We start from the raw sequence: 20,417 nt of genomic DNA, 5'->3' as shown, positions 1-20,417 counted from the left end.
AGTTGTCCCTGACTTTGCTTTGCACTAAAACCATGCAGCACATGGCAAACCATTGCTGGCACTGCCACTCAGTAGTTCATCTCAGGTTTTCATCCTTATTTCCAGTCTACTTCCTGTTACATGCTGACAATGCAGGGGCTTTGTTACCTTCCTCAGGTGTGCTAATCATTTTTATGCAGAAAGTAAATGTTTGGTATGCTGCACAAAATTGCCAGATGCTATAGGCATATGACAGAAAGAAACCTTCTGGGTCCCTGAGTTTAGAATCCTCAGTCACAGACAACCAAAATGCATAACCTGTGCCTAGCTCCCTAAATTTATGCAACTCTCTATTGAAAATAGTTTGAATCTTTGCCAGCTGGACAACTGTTTCAGACTCACATCTTTGTTTTTTGGAAGTCATCTTATTCCTGACAGTTTGGTTTTCATCTTTTCTTTACAGCCATGCGTTCTCGTTTCAGTATTGTTCTTTGGCTGAACTAATTGTTTTCACTTCCTAGCATTTACTCTCCCCTTGTATGCTTACAGTGCAATCATATCTTCTCTCAGCTTTTAATTGCTGTGTTGAGCAAGAAGAACTCACATAATCTCTTCTCATAAGATATTTTGTCTTGTTCCATTCTCTGTTTAAGTTAATAAGGTTCTCCCTACTCACTGCACCTTGAATTCTTTCTTAAATGCAGGTAATCCAAACTATGGACATTAATTCTGAAAATGGTTTACCGGTGGCCTCCACAATGACATTAATTCTTGTGCTGTGCATCTGTCCTAGGAATTTTTGGCTGATTACACTAGGACACTGTTTGTTATGTATTATTTTCTGACCTCTCCAACCTTGTGTTACTGGACAAAAAAAAAAGAAAAAATAGACATATGTTGACTTCTTGTGCAAAGGTATTTATTATAATACCAAATATGACTTGACCCAAACCAAATTAGAGGTCCTCTAATTTTCTCATGACCTATACTTCACCCATCTCATCAAAAATCTCTGCAATTCTGTCTTCTATCCCTGCTGTTTTTGGAAAAAAAATCAAATATGCTAAATCTGTAACAATTCCCTTCTTCCAAAAATCAGAGGATTTTTTTATTCAAACAGGGATATCTATTGTGTTGACTATGGTAAACCCATTATATGCTTTCATATTGTTTGTTTCTGCCTTACATTAGGCAATGATATCTACTTCACTTGCTGATTTTATGGGCAGTCTTACCTTGATTGACTGCAGGGCAAAATCTTGTCAGTAAGTAATTAAAGACGTAGCAATGCCATTAGTTTACATGTTCTTTGTAATTACCTGTAATTTGAAGTAAAAAGACTCTGAAAAACTCTCATCATTTTATACCCTTATGTAGGCTGATATGAACCAAAGCCCATCACAAACATCTCAGCTCCCCCATCTCCAGAATACATCAGTTGTGAGAGCATCCAGACAGTTCCTCCTGCAATTTCCACCTGGTGTTCTCCTCTTGGGACAAACCTCTTGCCCAACAGAGAGAGCAGAAAGGAGGGCTGGGGGAGGACGCACACAAAGACCTGACTCTTTTTCTGTCACTGTCACTCCTGCCTTTAATCCCAGTCACCAACATCATGCCATAACTTGAAATGCTGTGAGTGAGAAAATCTGAAAGGGTCCAACCAACCTTCATTGTTTCCTCAGACTTTGTGCCCTGAATCCAGTGGGTCTTATGGGCCTAAATTATTTAGATATTTTTGAGAATCATTCTTCTAAGTGGATAAAGAGCATCTTGGCATTCTGAAAATTACTTTTTTTCTTTAAGTTGAACTTTTTAGATAAAGTGCTAGCAATTGTTCTGCTGGCCCATTGAAAACCTAAATTAGTCTTTATTGGTTTTACCAAGGCAATTCAGTTCTAAAGTAGAAAAAGGTTTTCTGTGACTAGAAGATTAGCTATAATAAAAGTGGAAGTGTTTTTAATAATAATACAGTGGTATCCATGGTGCCTAAAATATTTATGTAAATTATTAATTCAAATTATGTCAACAGACTGATTCAAGTAAATACAATTATTTTCTCCCTAGGTGTTTGTAGGTAGATGCTAAATGTTCATAGAGAGTTCTGGCCACAGATTTTCCTAACACTTCTCAGCATTTCATTATGGTTTAAATGATAGTTTTAAAAAAAATCAGTTTAAATCATGATGGAAGTTAATTCATTGTTAAATCATGTTCCATTTGGGTTCTGCCTTTCTATCTTGCCTTGCTACAGTTGTTCTAAGGAAAATGAATATTTCTGCTCCCAACTTTTGGTTTAGAAACTTTGAACACATATAGTTTCTTACATTTTAAAAGGAAATAAAAACTTAATGTAAAATTTTGTTAAAAAGTTAATAAAATGGTAATCTATTTTTTAAGAGCATGAAGGCAGTTACTATCACAAGGCTGCCATAACACTATCTTGCATAATTTAGATGTTTTACACCCTCTTGATCTAAATGTCTTGACTTTGTTTTTAAAAAAGAGCTTTTTGTCTCGAATCATGCACTGCAGACAGCTCTCTACTCATATGAAATCTTAAAAACAAATGTTTTATAAATACATAAATCCTCTCACTCACCATTTTATGTTTTCCACTGCTACAGCAGGAAACAGGAACAGGTCTCCTGTTGGCTTTACATTTCCTGAGCCTCATGCATATCCAGCAAAATAGTTCGCAAAAGGTGGCTAAACCAGGCAGCTCCCTCACTCACGTACTGCATCAAGTTTTCTACCTCTAACTACCATGAAATCTAAGATATTTTTACCTCCAAGAGATCAGTTCTCTTTCCCTCTCTTGTACCACTCCATGATACTTGTGGTTTGTATTTCTAGTAGATACTTCTTCCTTCTACAGGATAAAAAGCAAACAACATCAAAGATATCTTCTTCCATCTTGGGAAATCTATCCTGGATTTTGGCAACTATAAATTATTACAAGTATATTTTCCAGAGTAGAAAATCTTTGACTCACACTTTTGATAAAAGTTTGAGTTATCTGGGACACAGTTAGCTGGGTCCACCCCCTCACACACACCCTTTTCATATACAGAGTTACTACACTAAAAAACAAAATTGAGTCATATTTTTGGATGGCTTTTTTTATTGTGGTAGTAAAGTGCATAGTGCAACGGAGTCCTTACCCTGATGGTGACCCTGGACAGCCACAGAGAAATAAATAGCCATGAAAATTTGCTTATAAAAGAGGCACTACAAATGACAAAACTTACACAGCCAGGCAGAAAAATCAATAAATTCATATCATCATGAGACCCTGCTGTGATGCAAAAGTTTTTCAGTAGCTCCCACCCAGGCACCTAAACACCTTCACAAGTCTTTACAAGTCTTAGCCAGTCCACAGCAGAACTTACAGCAAATAAACAAATTACAGAATAAGGAAAGCACCACAGAAGAAGAAGAAAAGGACACAGAGAATGTGTTTTCATAAAAGCAGATCACAGAAAAGTGACAGGGGATATTTAGTTCTCAAACCTGCACCAGGCTCTTACCACTTTAAGTATGATGCACAATTTACAGCTTTGACTGATTTTTATTGCATTCAAATGTGACATATTTGAGAGGGACATTGATTTCCTTGTGTCTGTTTGTAAGCACTTAAACACATTGTTCAGCAGCTTCAGAACTGTGCCAAGTTCATAACAATATTTCATAGTAAAATAAGCCACTCTCTCCTCTCCAAAAACCTCTCTGATGCTTTACCATGCTCAGACAAAATCTGATCTCATGAACATTACCACCTGCTTTTATTTTGCCTTTCATTCAAAAAAAATAGCTATCAGTTACACAAAACCCTTTATATGCTGCATGGGAGAGCTCTGTTCTGATGTCTCTGCCTCCCCCTTGTTGTGCTGCCTTCTGTTGTACGGGAGCAACTCTGTTTCATGGTAAAGTGCTGCAGTTAAAAGGATATAATGAAGTATATTATAAGCCACTACAGACAGGAGAACACACATCTCCTCCCCTTTTCCACTCAGTGCACTGACTACAGTTCCCTTTGTGTGAATCATCTGCCACAAAAGAGACCAGGAGATATTGCTGATGTATTTTTTTTAAGCATTAGTAACTCTCATGAGATGAATCAACAGACCTTCAATGAGTCACCGTTGCTGTTCCTTCCTTCTTTCCAGGCAGCTAAGTAGTTATTGGAAGAGAACTGGCTGGATGGGAGGTAACATCTATCTGAAACTGTATTTATTGCCTTGGAATTAAAGCAAGTGGGTTTTTTTCAAGTCCTACTCTAACCATCTAATGTTTGGCTTTAAACAAATCATTTCACATGTCTTTTCTTTGGGTCCTTGTTTATGCAGAACTGATAATTTTATTTTTTTTTCTTCTTACTGCCCATAGCTGAAAATTGCTGTATCAACTAAAATACAGCCATAAAAGTATGGAAGATAAAAGTATGGAAGTTGTTTCCAAGTGCTCATCTACAAGACAGCTGCAGTGCAATTAGCATAACTGAAGTAATTAATAAATAATGATAATAAATAATTTTCTTCTTAGGGCATATTTGGCCTTTGCATGATCTTTTATGAGAAAACTTGGTACTTCCATTAACTCAATTATTTTTGTCCCCCAAAGCAATCTAATGTACTGTGTTAGAGGTAGGTTTTTATTTTATTTAGGAAGTAGGTATTTATTTTTGAGTGGTTCATTGGCAGTCAAGATTATTTCAAAGTGAGATAAAATAACTTAGTTATTATCAAAATCAAATCCCTCCTTATCTTTGTCCTTACACAGATGTTTACTCATGATGAAAAAGGTGTTGTACTGAGTTCTGATGTCCCTTCATTTTGAGTTTAATTATAGCTATGCCTTTCCAAAATATTGCAAGTTGTGTAAGTGCTTGTCTGCCAGTAGAAAGGGAACTGCTGTCTCTCTCCAAGGCGAGAGAAGCCAGGAATTTTTTTTTTTTCTTTTTTTTAACTACCTTGCACCTGGAGAGTTTTTGGCCATATTCAGGTAGCCTGTGTGCAGTGCAGTACAGTACTTCTGAGTCAACTGGTATATATTGTATATTTAAGATTAAAATCACAGGTGAAGATAATAAGGCTCAGCATGGATAAACAGGCAAAGGTTATTACAGTAGAGAGAGGCTATTCCAACCTAGGAAATGAAAGAAAAAAAACCCAGCTAGTTATTCAATCAGACAGACAAATATATCACAATATGTTTGATCAGTCATAAAATTAAATTATGGAAGAATTATTTTAACATATTTGATTCCCATTAATTCAAAGATGCTTTGTTCCTGCAAACTGAAAGTAGAATTTAGACTTATTACCTGTCCAGTTGTTGAAATTACTGGTCCATCTATAAATGGTACTAGACAGAAGATATTAAAGTATTGTGAAGGAAGAAGGACAATAATGCATTAAAGTTCACTCCTTTTAAATATATAGCAAAGCAATTTGTTTGTGCACAGTCTTGCCTTACAATCTAACACCATAGTCATATGCATAAGAAAACAGCAGCTCTTGCTGAATCAGGTCAGCATCTCTCAGTAGATCTGATTCCCTGTCCATTCTCAAGGAAATGTCACTACAAGTTTACAGCTGCCAGATGTAGATACTGCACACAGCAGACGCTGAATCAAGTGCCTTCAGGCTGCAGACCAAATGGTGGAGAAAATGAGGATCAAAAATATGAGGATAGACACTTTAGGGGGTGTTTTTTCCTGCATTCAACAAAACATTTTCCTTTATTTTTTATTCTGATATGATGGTTTTTCTGGTGTGCAGGATACTTGGAAAATTTCAAGATAAAAACAAACTGAAAAGGTCATAAGAAGCTTCAGACATTCTGAAGAGTGATGTATTCCTAATGAATTTGCACAGGAATTGAATAAATTTTGTTCACCATAAATGTTCACCAAATCTTTAGTCTTTGGGAAAAAAATCCACCCTTGAATTACTATATGTATTTTTCTAAATATTATGCTGTAATTTCTTCCAAAACTTTGATGATTAAAGCCATTCAGCTATACATGTTTTCATTCCTTTACCTTTCACTTATAAGTTAATTTCCCTCGTCCTTTCTATACATGTTTATAGACTTCCTGTGACTGAAGGTAAAATGTGTTTTAAAATATTTCCTCCAGCAAGAATTTCACTGAGAGAAATCAGTAATACTGTTGCAGAATGTCAGAAATCACTAATATTTAAAACTAACTTTACAGATACATCATCAAAATGCTAATGCCAATAGCTGTACTTCTTACTGTACATCCTTTTTTGCAGGGAAGTAGTATTTTACCCATACATATGGCAATCTCTCTTCCCACACATCTCAAGTCCCTGAACATCAGGGCAGGGACTGGGAGGAAAAGGTTTCTCTCATTGCAACTCAACTCAGCTTCAAGATTCCCGGAGGAACATGAACAAACGTAGGGCCCTGGGATTGACAAGATGCATCCCATGGTCCTGAGAGAATTTGCTGCTGTAGTTGCCAAGCTATGCTCTGTGATATTTGAAATGTCATGACAGTCAGGCAAAGTGTCCAGTGACTGAGAAAAGGTAAAGAGAACTCTGGGAACTCCTGGTCAGCCTTAACTTTCTGCCTGGTAAAATCATAGAACAGATCCTCTTGGAAGCTGTGTCAAGGCATATGCCTGACAGGGAGGTGATTAGAGACAGCCAGCATGGCAGTCACCAAGAGAAAATTGTGCCCGACTAACATTAGCCAGTTCTCTCAGGACTCTGGGAGAGCATCTCATTGGGTTCCATAGACTTATGCACATTTGGGTTCCTCAGATGGTCATGAACCTGATCTCTACTTACAGTGAGAATTCTTTGCTCCCCCAGTCCCCATCCTGCTGTCAGTCCACTGGGGAGGCATGGGAAGAAAGGTTGTCATTGAAGACTTGAAGACAAAAGAGTTCAGTACCTCAGCCCTCTCCTCATCCATTGTTACCAGTGTTCCACCACTGTTTATTGGGGGAGGATGCACCTTCTTTGACCTTCCTTTTCTGGTTAACAGACCTTTGGAAGCCTTTTCTGTAATTCCTTGCATCACTTGCCAGGTTCAGCTTCCTTTGGCCTTCCTCGGCTGTATTTCATCTCTGTACTCTTCCCAGGTTTCCTGTCCTTGTTTCCACTGCCGGTGCATTTGCTTTTTCCCTTTAATTTGATCAGCACTTCCCTACTCAGCCATGCCCATCTCTTGTTTTCCTTGTCTGATTTCTTGCTCCTGCAGATTGCCAGCTCTTGTGCTCTATGGAAGACTTCCTTAAAAATCTGCCTGTTCTGCTCTGCTCCCCTGTCCCTGAGGGTAGTCTCCCTGGGAACCCTATTAAATATCTCCCTGTGGAGCTGGAAGTTTGCTTTCCTAAAGTTTGCCTGACTTTACTCCTTACCTGATCCGTATATCTCAGGACTGCAAAATCCACCTGTGCATGATCCTGATGCCTTTAGAGGCTGCCTAGAACAGAGGCTGGACAGTGTTAAAGGAATAAAGTAGGTATTAATTAAAAGGCCTTTGAAGGATACACCCTGGGCAGTACAGGAGCCTGGCCATGGCTCCACCCAAGATGGACGCCGGTCACAAGTTTTCACACTTTTATAAGTTTTGGTCCATTTACATGTTGGGGCCAATTGTTCAATTACAGCTTCACGGTAAGAACTCGCATCCTCCCAGACTGCTCTCCTCAATTCAACCTTGTTTATACTTTTTGGGCCCAAAGCTGCAGTGCTGTCCTTGGTTCTCAGGCTGGAAAAAGATTGTTTTGTCTAACTAAACTGTGAAGAGAACTCACTAACACGCCACATAAAGTTCAGAGCTATATACTCATGCAGTACAGAATCTGGAAAATATGAAATCTACATCTTAAGGAATCAATCCCTTCAGCTCAGGCTGTCTCCAATCTTGATGTCCCCAATTCACTCATTAAGTTGGTGGCCCTCAGACACAAGATTGTTCATTCTCCACAGAAAATCAACTTGTTCCAAAGGCTCAGAGAGAAAATGAGCCTCACTTATACCTTGTGGATAGATTTACATATGAGAAGTGGATCTTATATAACATTAAATCAAAGCAATAGCTTTACTCACCCTTTTTCCCTTCTCGGCCCTTATGGAAATGACTGCATAAGATTCAAAAGAATGTAAAGTTCCATGACTTTTCTTTATTTTACCTGTAACCCACAGGCAAATATAGAGTGTGTCTAGTCTGTACAATGAGCCCCTATGTTATAGAGATGCCTGAGCTCTTTCTGAGAAAGATATAGCATGTCCACACAAATCAGCACTCAGCTATGCTGGGACTGATCCTCGGTGCGGTGTAGTCTCTCATTAGAACTAATTACTGTTGGCACAGCATCATGCTGATGCAGCTGTGCAGCTTCCAGAGCTGGTTCATTTGGCACTTAGCTCAGGGATCACTGAAGTCTTGGGCACGGATGCACACTGTCATTTGGTCAAATGAATGAAGGTTCTGCTCATTAGTTCAAATGGACTTTTCATTTGGGAATTAGATAAATGGTGAAGCCATCCAGATGCTTAGTCCCATTATTGTAAATACAGTTATGAGTTTTGACAACTACCTGATTATTAACAGACAGCCAAGCTACGCAGTAATTCCTGTATTGCAGTCAAGCAACTTGGATCAACAATTTTTCTCTGTTATGTTGCTTTGGTAGCTTTAATATTAAGTCATGTCCTTTGAGAAGTGGCCTCCTTAAAGCAGGTCCTGTGCTCCAATATGGCACTTCAGGGTAGCATCTGTAGCCTTTTCCACCTATTTCTGGCAGCCAGGAACAACCTACCAATGTTGTTTCCATGCCAGCATTGGCATGGCCTCTCTCAGCCCTGCACAAATGAGGGCACTGGGGAAGGAAATTTAGAGATGACATTGTGAAACTATCTTTAAACACAAAGATCTGAGTATAAGTGTGAAGGGTGGACAGGATAGTTACTTTCAAATCCTAGATTGCCTACTTTTCTATTCAGTCTTCTATCTGTTAAAGGCAGTGGGAAGGATTCCAATAAGTACATATATCAGACATGATTTGACCATTTGATAATCTTGACCATTTGATAGATTTCATATAAAGATGTATAGACCACTAGCTCTAGAAACATCTATCATCTCTCTCTTTTTATTAAGTTTTCTTTCATTTTCAATCATTTCACTGAATTCTGTCTACAGGTTCAGACAGTGAGCCCTTTGTTGGAGGTGTATTTACAAACAAACTGTCCAAGAAGTTTGGCAGATGTTGCCCTTACAAAGCTACAATATTTTCAAGCTGTTGTTTCCCCAGAACAAATATCTCTCTGGCAGATTCAGTTTACAGTTTATAGCTTATTGTTGTAAGCTATTTTACAGCCAAGTGAGTGAACTCTGATTCTAGATGTAACATGGCATTTATGTTCTAAGAATAGAATTTCAAAAGGATTCTAAAGATGTTAGAAACTCATCCCTTTGATGTAAGTCAACTAAAACATCAGTCAGATCCATTTGAAGGATAGAAAAATACATCAGGGAGTGTAAGAGAAACAAAGTACGAGGGAAGACGTGTTTCAAAGAAAGCATAATGGGGAAGAAGGAGAGAAATAGAGAGATGGGTGTACATTAGACAGGTGGTTGAGAGAAGAGTTGTAATCCCTCTGCTTTTTTTTTCCCAGTTTATGTGTCTTGAGAACATCCACCTACTGCTTAGCATCTAGTGAGTACCCACCCATCTATTAACATCTCTTTCTTTGCTGGCAGCCTCATTATAACTAGAGATCCTAGCCTGAAATTCATCAACAAAGACCAAAGTAAAAAACAGGGGAGAAAAAAGATACTTGAAACACAAGGAGTTTCAAGGAAAATGGGAGATCTAGCTGGTCACAGATCGTGAATGCCAGAAATATTTATCAGCTCATGTAACTTGACCTTGTGCATAGCAAAGGACACAGAAATGTGTGCTGCTTCCCCTGCTGCTGACCCTCAGAACTTGTGTTTAACTAAAGCATACCTACTAGAAAGCCTTGAAAGGAAGGACCCAAGAAGCATGGACTCCCTACAGACGGTGCAGTCATAGAATCGTGGAATCATGGAGTCATGGAATCAGAGATCAAAGCATGCCAGGTTAGAAGGGGCCTCAAGGATCATGTGGTCCAAACTTCCTTAAAAGAAGCACAGTCCAGAAAAAATGTCCTAGCACCCTGTCCAGCTGAATCTTAGAAGTGTCCGGTGTAGAGGAACCTACCACTTCCCTGGGAATATTATCCCAGTAGCTGATTGTTCTCATTGTGATTGTTCCTTTTGTGTGTCCCCAACCTGTACCCATTACCCTTCATCTTTTCTATATGACTTCCTACCAAAATGATGTCTCCATCTTCTTTGCAGCCACCCCTTAAATACCAGAACAATGCTGAAAAGGTCTCTCCCAAGCCTTCTTTCTCAAAGCTAAACACAGTTTCCTCAGGCTTTCCTCCAACAGGCTTTCAAGTATTTTGATCATCTTTGTGGACCTTCTTATATTTGCCTTTGTTGAACTTCACAGGTCCTTATCAGTCCACTCTTTCAGCCCTATCCAGGTCTTCCTGCACAGGGGTTCAGTTGTACCCCTTCATTTTTATGGGCAAATGCCTCATGGATTAAAGATGAGGAAATGGCGAGACCTAAATAGAGCTAAAAGCAACACAGAACAAAGAGTGAGAAGGGCATTTTGTTTGCCAAAGTTGCTCTCCTGTGTTCTGAACAGATGGCTGACAACATCCTGAGACCTTAGAAAATTGAATCGATGAGAGAAACGTGTTCAGATTTAATTATATGTAATTGCACAAGGCACAGAAAGGGTAAAACTAAGCCACAAATCTCAGCATACAGAGTGAATTTATGTGGTAGGAGTACATAAAAATTCACTCTTGTTAAATTTTATGAAATTTTCATCACAAAACCCTGTTCTGATGGAATAAATTGCAACCCACATTAACTTTTTTTTTTTTTAATAATTAGGCAATTTCATACATTTGTTCAAAGTCTGATTATTATTCTCATTTCTTAGAAAAACTGAATTTAGTTTTACGGTATTTAGTAGACTAGAAAATAAAAATATTATTAGGAAAATTCACTTCATTACCTAAAAAGTGACCAGTATAAACCTCTGGTCATTTTTTTGCAGCTCATTTTCTACATCTTTTTGAAAAAAAATCCTATGCTGAGTCAGTCATTCTGAATAAATGCTCACATATGCACAGGTATGTTAGATAATTTTTCAATCCTCCTATTCAAATGTTTGACAAAATAATACCACTGTCACATCAATCAAATATGCATTTGAGTAAAAGAGATTATATCACCGAGGATTGTATGTGTAGACAGAGACTGAAAAGTACAACATACTGAGAGGAAAAAAGCTAAACAATTGCCAGTCTTTTTATATAAGTTATACTGAACTTCTGAACAAACTGGATGTTGTACTGGCTCTGTCTGAGGTGGAGTTAGTATTCTCCCTAGCAGCCCATATGGTGGTGTGTTTTGAATTTGTGCCTGGAATAGCTTTGATACCACACCAGTGTTTTGCCTATTGCTAGTAGTGCTTGCGCAGCGCCAAAGCTTTCTCTCTATCCCAGTCAGGAGACTGAGGGTAGCAGAGGCATTGGAAAGGGACACAGCCAGGAGAGTTGATCATTGACCAAAAGGATAACACCTTGCTCAGCAGAAAAGTTGGCATAGAGGAAAAAGAAGGAGTGGGGGCAGCACAGTGTGCTCAAACCCAGCCTTGAACTCTTCATTCCCCCAGCCTTCAGAGTCAGGATCTCAAGGGATGTTGGAAGAGCAATTGCCAGTAAAAACTGAGACAAAAAGAACGTTGAGTACCTCAGCCTTCTGCCTGTCAGTTGTCACCAGGCTACCTGTCTCATTTTTTGGGGGTGTGATATTTCTTTTGTCTTCATTTTCAGACTAATGTGCCTGTGGTCAGATATTCATCCATTTCTGTTAAGACCTGTCATCTTAGAGATGTCCCTGGTTGGAAAGTACTTATTCCATAGACTGAAAATGGAACTAAGAATGAAGAGTCAGAACCAGTAACATAACTTGTGTGTGAGACATCCCATTTGCAGCCTCTGCCCATCTGTGAAGCTCTTTTCATTGCCATATTTCATGGCTTTTTTCAGTCCATCAGTCTAGAAAATACATTTTGTCACCTTTGGTATGGGAATTGTGTTTTTAGGTAGGTTGAGAAAGGATCAGGAAGTCCATAGATGCAATATTATCTTCTCTAACTTTCAGCATCCCAGCAGATACATGCACTGAAAATGGGCTATGATGAGAAGATTTTGCTGGAAAGCTATTCTTTCCCTAACTATAAGATTAAATATAAAAATATAATATAAAAATATAATATAAATTTATACAATTGGTACTAATTTCAAAGGGACCGATTTTCTCAGAAAACTACAAATTTAATTACATATCTTTTAGTCTGTGATACAAATTTTAGTTTAAAGCCATGCATAAAGTTAGATTATGCAGGGACAGAGCTTCTACTTGAAATATCTTTATTTGCCAGTTTTCTTCACTTTCCCTTTTAAAATAAGAAAAACTTTCCTTTAAAGACTTAGGGATACTTCTATCCACAAGACCAAAGGTTTGCAAACAAAGAAGCATTCTGGTGGCAGTTTTCAAAAATTCTGAATAGACAATAGTCAAAGTAGACCGTAGCAATATTGACAATGTCATCAGCTGCCTCAGAATAAGAGAAAAAGTCTGCTAATAGGTCTTTATTTTACAGTCCTGTAGACAGACAGCTTTTGGGAAACTATTCAAGCCTGACAATGAAGAGATCTGAGGCAGTTCTTCAAAGCAAAATTAAAGGAGAATTATACACACACTCTTGAAAATAGATTTGAACACACCATACAATTTAAGTACTGGAGAGGTTTTACTCTAATTCCTACTTTGCCTGGGTTTATTGGCAGAACCACTGAAGTTAGAAAACATAATAACATTAAAACTAAATATCTTTATTTCTGTAACAGCAAGCTCTGGCTTGTACAGATTTTGTGCCTTGTAAAGAGCAAAAGGACAAACAGACTAAATCCATGGCTTATAAAAGGCAGTTTATTCAACAAATTAAATTCAGCAGAGAACAGAAAGAACAACAGCTTTTCAATTTTTTTCTTTTAGAAGTAGCCAATTTGAAAAAAAAAATCAATTATGTAATAAATTTGTGTTGAAAGCACATTTTCTGTAAAAACTTTATTCCTATCCATTCAATTTTCTTAAAAATGTTGTCAAGTCAATCTGATGTAACCCTGTGAAAATCTATTAGGTCACGTACAAAGATATTTCTCACTATTTATCAGCATTGTTAGTGATAATGAACTTGTATGGTGCTTTTACCCCAATTTATTTGCCTTGCTGAATAAGAGTTTTACAATAGTGCATTATCAATTCAACCTAAGCAGAAACCACAGCTGTACTGGAACACTTAGACCCTAATTGGGCACCCAAGATCTTTGAAGGGAATTAAAAGGGAGCTCTGGCTTTTTTATTCTGTGTGTAGGAAAACCAAATTAAATTGAACTCTTGGTTGTCTTAACTTCTGTCTGTTATCCTCATTTGTGAATGCTGTAATTGATAATTCATTCTCTTTTAACCCTTTCATCTGATCTTTTGCCACCAGAATAGAATTTGCAGCCTAAAGATATATAAACTAAGTCTCAGTGAGAAAGTCATAATTATACTACCTTATTAAAATAATTTATATATTATTAATCACACTCATCATTCAATAATAGTTATCAATAATATATTTGCCAAGGATGACCTGAAGGAATGACTAGTAGGGCTTAATGGAAATTTATAAAATTTCTAAACATGGTTTTAATCATACACTATAAACAGAGCACTTTAGGGCTTACTAAAGATCCATTTCTGTTGGAAGCCAGGATATTCCTCTAATTGCTCTGGAGGACTTGAGACCCTGACAGGGGGTTCAGAGACCTTGGCACAGAGTCAAAGACACCTGTGCCTTCGATTTTAGCCCTTGGAAAAAACTATCAACTTTTTATGAAGATGTACAAGCCACAAGAGTTTGAGTAGAATGTTAATTAATTTATCACAGGGTGGGAAAGTAGAATTTTGGGGTTTTTAGAATGGGGGTTCAGGAGACAAGATGGAGGGATTTGGGCGTGCCTTGTCCTTCCTCTTTCTTCTTCTTGTTCTCCATCTTCTGCTGTGATGGTGGCACTTTTGGATTGGTTTAGAGTAGAAACTGACTGTCTAACATAGGTGATAGGTATTGGAAAATTGTTTTAAATAAAGTATACATAGTTTTTAATATAAAAAACTAACTCCATCTCAGGGGCATGCAGTGTGCCATGAAACAACGTGCTGAGCAGACCTCAGCGGGTCGGAGAAAGAACGTTATAGATTACAGAGAATAAACAACATTGAGAATGAGAGCCAAGGAATTCTGACTCCTTCTTCAAATGAGGGGCTGGGAAAAGGAGACTTTCTAACACCTCGGGGTCATCTCAACACCAGAGACCTTGTCACATTTCTTTTCAGCCATAAAATGTCGCATGGATCTTACCCACAGCATTATTCGTTCACTGCAAGAATTAATTGCCCGTCCCTCAAAATCAAAACAAAAATTTAGACTTCTCCATCTTTTTTTTATCAAAATGCTTATTCCTTAAAAAAAATTTTAAAAAGTATAACCTGGAAGGCTGCAGAATGCAAAGAATAATGCAATTGGTTGAGGGTCTGCTGATGAAGTCAAGAAGTTTGACTTCTAAAAGTCAAACTCCTACTCAAGTTAGAATGAACTGAATGTGCCTATAAATTCAGAAAGATGAATAGATTATGAAAAGATGACTTAGCAGCACACATTTCTATTTGATATGACTCTTTACTCTTTGGGAAGCATAAATGAATGTGTTTACAAACACTGCAAACAGATTGTGAGCACCTCCTGCTTGCTATTTCAGCTGCTACCGAGGTCTCCTTCTCGTTCGACGTGGGAAATGGGCCGGTGGAAATCGTGGTGAGATCTCCCAACCCGCTCAACGATGACCAATGGCACCGGGTCAATGCTGAGAGGAACGTCAAGCAGGCCAGCCTGCAGGTGGACCAGCTTCCCCTGGAGGTCCGGAAAGCTCCGACAGAGGGACACACGCGGCTGGAATTGTACAGCCAGCTCTATGTTGGTAAGGCGCAGAGGAGGGAGCCGGGCTTTGCTCTCACGGTGCTGAACATTCTTTGCCTCGTGTCTTGCCAGCAGCACTTAGTGATTGTGGAAAGCTGTGCTCCTCAAGCGTTTGTGGGACAGCAAAGGGGGAAAAAAGAAGGAAAAAAAAAAAAAGAAAAAGAAAAAACAGGACAAATATGTCCATAATTACAGAAGTACAAACATCAATTAAGAGAAAAATATTGTGCATTAGGAACTTGTCCTTTTTGTCTCTCTACACCTGATCTCCTGGCTGAAAATGCCTCCAGCAGACTGCAGTGCCAAACTCCTTTTTTGCTGAGAGTCTCTTCCCAAACACACAAACACTTTTTCACCACAGAAGTGAAAATTTCTGCAGAGTTCTTGCCAGGACCGCATGTGCCTGCAGTGCCCATCCTAGCCTCGGCAGCACTTCCAGCCTCTTTAGATTTGATCATTGGCCGTACTTTTGCATTCACAGCTCTCACTGCAGTCTTCTCCCTTTAATCCCGTGGGCTATTTATTCATTTGATGTATGAAAGTACCACACAAATGCATTCCTTGGAACCAAGTTAGACCAGCTGCTTTCTGGAGCTACTGGTTTCCACTACATTTAGGGCAGGCTATTCCAGCAGCATTTGTATTTCTCCAACTGTGAGCTGCAGGGCTGCAAAGTGCTGACATGCCAAGTGCCATTAGCTGGAACCAGAACTGCATGAAATATTGAGCAAAGAAGCACTTTGATACCTCTCTAGATATCTGTCACAAGAGAAGAAGTGAAAAGAGAAAAAAATTATCTTTTTTCTCCATGTTAGTCAGCATTCAACAACTCAAATGAACTAAAAATTATGTTTAAAGCCTTCATTGCCATAGTAATCAGCCCAGTGTCACTGCAAACTGTGTATAATGTGTCACCAGATGTGCAGGTGTTATTTACAAGCTCAGATTTTCCTTTGCTGCTGTGATCCTAGAAATGGCAGTTTCAAAATAAGCTGAAAGATAAAGTTTGTTTAAAAGAGGAACACTTAACCTTTAAAAAATACCAAGCCTTTTGCTGTAAACAGGAAGAGATGGATTTTTTTTCCTAGCCTGAGTTCTTTGAGAATTGTTGATAATGATGATTTTATTTGGTAGTTTTGAACTGACTGTAACACCAGCAATGTTTTGAAATATATAGTACCTTTATTGCCAAAAAAACGAATGTCATCATCTGCACCAGATTTTTTTTCTTTCTGAATTACATCTATTTCATATAACTTGGTGATTGGAGCACACATACCAGAGAACAGCTTTAAACTTTACCTGGAGTCAGACCTAGAATGAACTTGAGTTGAAGTGCCCAAAATTAATACCTGAAGGGGCCCTGGAGGGTAATGATGAACAAGAATTGTTTTGGTGCCTCCTTTTCTGTTTTCTGTAGAATAAATATCTATTCTTTGTGTGAGCAAGGACTGAGGGGTAATGACTTTGTGTCCTAGGTGTAGGACAGTCACTGAGAGGGCAAAGAAGGCTTTTCATCACTGCAATATATATGAGTGTACATAGAATGGAATCACACTAGAACACCCTCTGCCATGTGCACTCAGCAGAGACCAAGCCTTGCCTGCTCCTGCTCCAAATCATTCAGTTACTGGTACTTGGTTTGAAGCAGCCCTCTCTGGTTTGTATTTAGTTCTCTTCCCCACTCAGGTGAATATCAGCCTCTGTGGTGGTGAGCATTCAGATCTTCAGATCTCCTCAGGGACTCTCTGGCATCTGCAGCACTGCAGTAATCAAAGAGAGGAGGGATGAGCAGAAAAGATGCCAGCACTTTTTATTTACTCACATTTTTTAGTTTGGGTTTTTTTGATTGTTTTTTCTAATCCAGCCTCAGATAAGACTTACCTAGCTGAAACCACATTTTTTCAGTGAGTGTTTACTCTGGGTGAAAAAGGACAGTTCTTTTTAACTGCTATAAAAAACCATCTCAACCCAGATTGTCAAATGTAGTTTTTCAGTGTTCCACCCCCAGTTTATGCTCTGAAAAGTAAATAGTGTATGTGATGTTTCTTGGAAATCAATGTGAATATTTGCTATTGTAACTGGGACTGGAAATTTGACTCCCTTTGTCTTTGCCCATTGTGGCTTTGAAAAATCTAACACTCCATAGCATATTACGGCATTATTACAAGCTCCCACCATTACTAATCATTAAGAGAGAAAGGCTACACCTTAGCAGTTCAGCCAAGCTCATTTCTTCCACTCTTATCTCTAAAAACATTGAAGTTGAAATGAAAGGAAATCTTCCAGGGCTAGAATCCCAAATGTCTAATTAGTATAAAGCAAGCATTGATAAAAAACTACTATTTATGCTTGCTAATGATATGATATCAAAGGGCCAGGTTCCACTGACTTATTGTCATTAGTACAAGGCAATTATAAAGAAGTTAGCTTAGGCTTAGCAGGATATTTCACGTGAAGCAACAGGAATTAAACCCATCCAGTGTTGTCTCACAGTCCAACGTTCCCTCTCAGGTGCTGCAGGAGGCCAGCGAGGCTTCCTGGGCTGCATTCGCTCCCTGAGGATGAACGGGGTGACACTGGACCTGGAGGAGAGAGCCAAGGTCACACCCGGGGTGAAGCCTGGCTGCTCTGGCCACTGCACCAGCTACGGCATGTACTGCGCCAACGGGGGCAAGTGCGTGGAGAAATACAATGGCTACTCCTGTGACTGCTCCACAACTGCCTACGACGGGCCATTCTGCATAAAAGGTAAATACTGGGCCATTCTGCATGAAACGTAAATGCCTTGTGCAGGAGGCAGAGTTAGGGGGGGAGCTATTTGCCTGAGGGGGAAAAAACCATGATGCAATTGATGCTTCAGCTTCATTAAATAAACAAGTAAATCCTGTTTAGTACTTCTTGCTAACAATTCAAACTATACACCCATGTGTATGTTTAAATGTGGGTATTTAAAGCCACACCTCTTATGAGGACTGCATCTTTAAATCAAATAGCACAGCAACAAAATGCATCAGGAGCACCTGTAGTAGTAGCAGGTCTGGCAGAGGGTATTCCTTAGTCTTGAACTGCAGAACCATAAATTCCAACTAGCACAATGTCATAGTAACTACTTTAGAAGAAAACCGTGGATTTCAACAAAAGCTACCTAGGTATGACATTTGGGTTGAATATCTCATATATTGGGAGGCCAGCATATGGCTTAAAAATTTTATCCATCTGTAAGTAGATCAAGTCTTTTAGTACCTCAAACTGGGTTAGGGATTGGACCTGCTGGGATAAGGGAAGGCACAGAGCTCCCACATTTATGCCAGTCCTTTGGAAATGCTTAAAATATGTTATGGAATTTCAAAAGCAGTGATTATAAGATAACAATGTACTGTGGATGCACAGTTCTGCATAAGAAAGAAAGTCAAGGCGCAAGGAAAAGCGGGATCCAACAACAAAAATTGAGAAGAGAAGTACTAATTTCTTTTTTCTTGTTTGACTGTCTAATCCACCGCTTTCCCTAATAATTTTAAAAGCTTTCTCAAAGTCTCAGATAAAAATGTTAAAAAAAAATGTGTGCTCTTCTCATCAGTATCCCTGATGTTAAAGAAACCTGTAGCTTCATAAATTGCTCCTCTTCTTTTACATTCCTCTCTGAACCAGGAATCCTGCAGGCAGTCTAGGTCACCAGACACCTGAGTCCCCTCATGAAGCTAATTTGGCAGTAGGGGACAGCACCTGGCCTTTGATGTTCTGGTTTTCAACTCTTTCTCAGGGATTTTTTTCCAATTCAAAATCTGAGAATTATTTTGCAAATATCCTTACCCAGCTCTCTTTTAGCCACACTAGTAGGAAGCATAAAGTTTACAGCAGAAATAGGCAGTCTTTTTACCTGGTGCTGTGTTGTGGACTGCATTTCCTCCCCACACACTTCAACCACTTTCATTTATATCCATGTACGTTCACTTTTATTTCATTTTGTCACAGCAAATCTTTGTCCATTGCTGATGTTGCTCACATACTGGACCATCCTCTTCTAAAAGCTAAGGGATTGTTTTCATATCCCCAAATATTCACATCAGTAGATATGGATAAATCTCTGGCATGATTATTTTTTAAATTCCGATAAAAATGATGTATTTCTAGTGCAGCAGAAGGGGAGCAGCTGCTTCTCTAGGTAATGGCTTCCACTGTGCTTGCATGCAGGAATTTCATCAGCTTTCACCATGCTGTGCTGCTTCAAAAGCAAATTATAAACCATGTCCTTTCAGTTCAGGACTGTTCATACAGCAGCTCCTCAGAATGTGAATACAGTAATTTCGGTTAATTTAGCAAATGATTTTTCATGAATAATGGTAATGCATATTTAGTATTTCTGTTCACTAATGCAGTTATATTGTAGGGGAAACCTGTTCAGGCTGGAATTAGGTCAATCTCTCACAGATCATGTGTTGACACAAAAAAAAAAAAAAAAAAAAAAGGAAAAATAAAAGATAATTGAAGATAATTACTGCCATGCCATATTCACTGAATTCACTTCATAGCTTTTCTACATTGCCAGAACTCACATTGACTTTTATTTGTGAGGGGTTTGTTCCTCTTATGGATAGATAAGCCCCAACCTTCCACCAAAACTAGCCCTAAGCTAAAAAGTGTTTAATTTTTCCAGGATGTGGAGCTAGCAGAATAAAAACATACCATTAATTTAATAATAATTGGGAATAATTGAGCACCTAGCACAGGCAAACCCTGGTTTTGGCTGGCCTGTAAGCACTTCCATAGCAATGGCAGTAATATCATATATGTTATACTCTTCCCCTTATCAGTGTCCCAGTGCAGCCAAGGGCCCAGAGCTCTGACAGGGATAATTTGGGCATGTGCTGAAACTTGCTGTGAGCTGGTGCTCATGCAGAAGTCCTCTTGTTAGAGCAGGGATGTCTGTGCCATACGGTGTTGTGCTATTGAAACATGACATCAGATCTCTGCTTTCAATATCAAATCTGTTCCAGGCTAAAATGGGCTCTCTAAATCCTTTAGATCTTATGTACAAGGTTTAAATTGCCAGTTTCCTATCTGTTAGTGCTGAAGACTGCTGTACTCATCTAGAATATCCCCAAGTGTGATGTAGTGTGGGTGAGTTCATGAGGCTTGCCTACAGAAAGAAGAATGGGATACTGGGGAAAAAGCTAGAGGATAAATTACACAAAACAGACTGGGGCATCCTATGATTGAAATAATTGTAAAATCTCTGTAACAAACAATGCTGATA

The 20,417-nt window shown here is 38.7% G+C and overlaps 1 protein-coding gene across 1 annotated transcript in view; it reads left to right on the top strand.

Moving 5' to 3' along the window:
- The window catches only part of CNTNAP2 (contactin associated protein 2), a 1,021,743-nt gene that overhangs the window by 912,401 nt on the left and 88,925 nt on the right, over positions 1 to 20,417 (top strand). The window contains exons 17-18 of the mRNA XM_059493942.1: positions 14,943 to 15,161; positions 17,675 to 17,911. Of these exons, the coding sequence (XP_059349925.1) occupies positions 14,943 to 15,161; positions 17,675 to 17,911 (456 nt within the window). The remainder of the gene's footprint in view (positions 1 to 14,942; positions 15,162 to 17,674; positions 17,912 to 20,417) is intronic.

The sequence above is a fragment of the Ammospiza nelsoni genome, chromosome 1 (genome assembly GCF_027579445.1).
Source record: "Ammospiza nelsoni isolate bAmmNel1 chromosome 1, bAmmNel1.pri, whole genome shotgun sequence".
NCBI lineage: Eukaryota > Metazoa > Chordata > Aves > Passeriformes > Passerellidae > Ammospiza > Ammospiza nelsoni.
The sequence above is the reverse complement of the archived record's forward strand: the minus strand, read 5'-3'. Positions and strand labels throughout refer to the sequence as shown.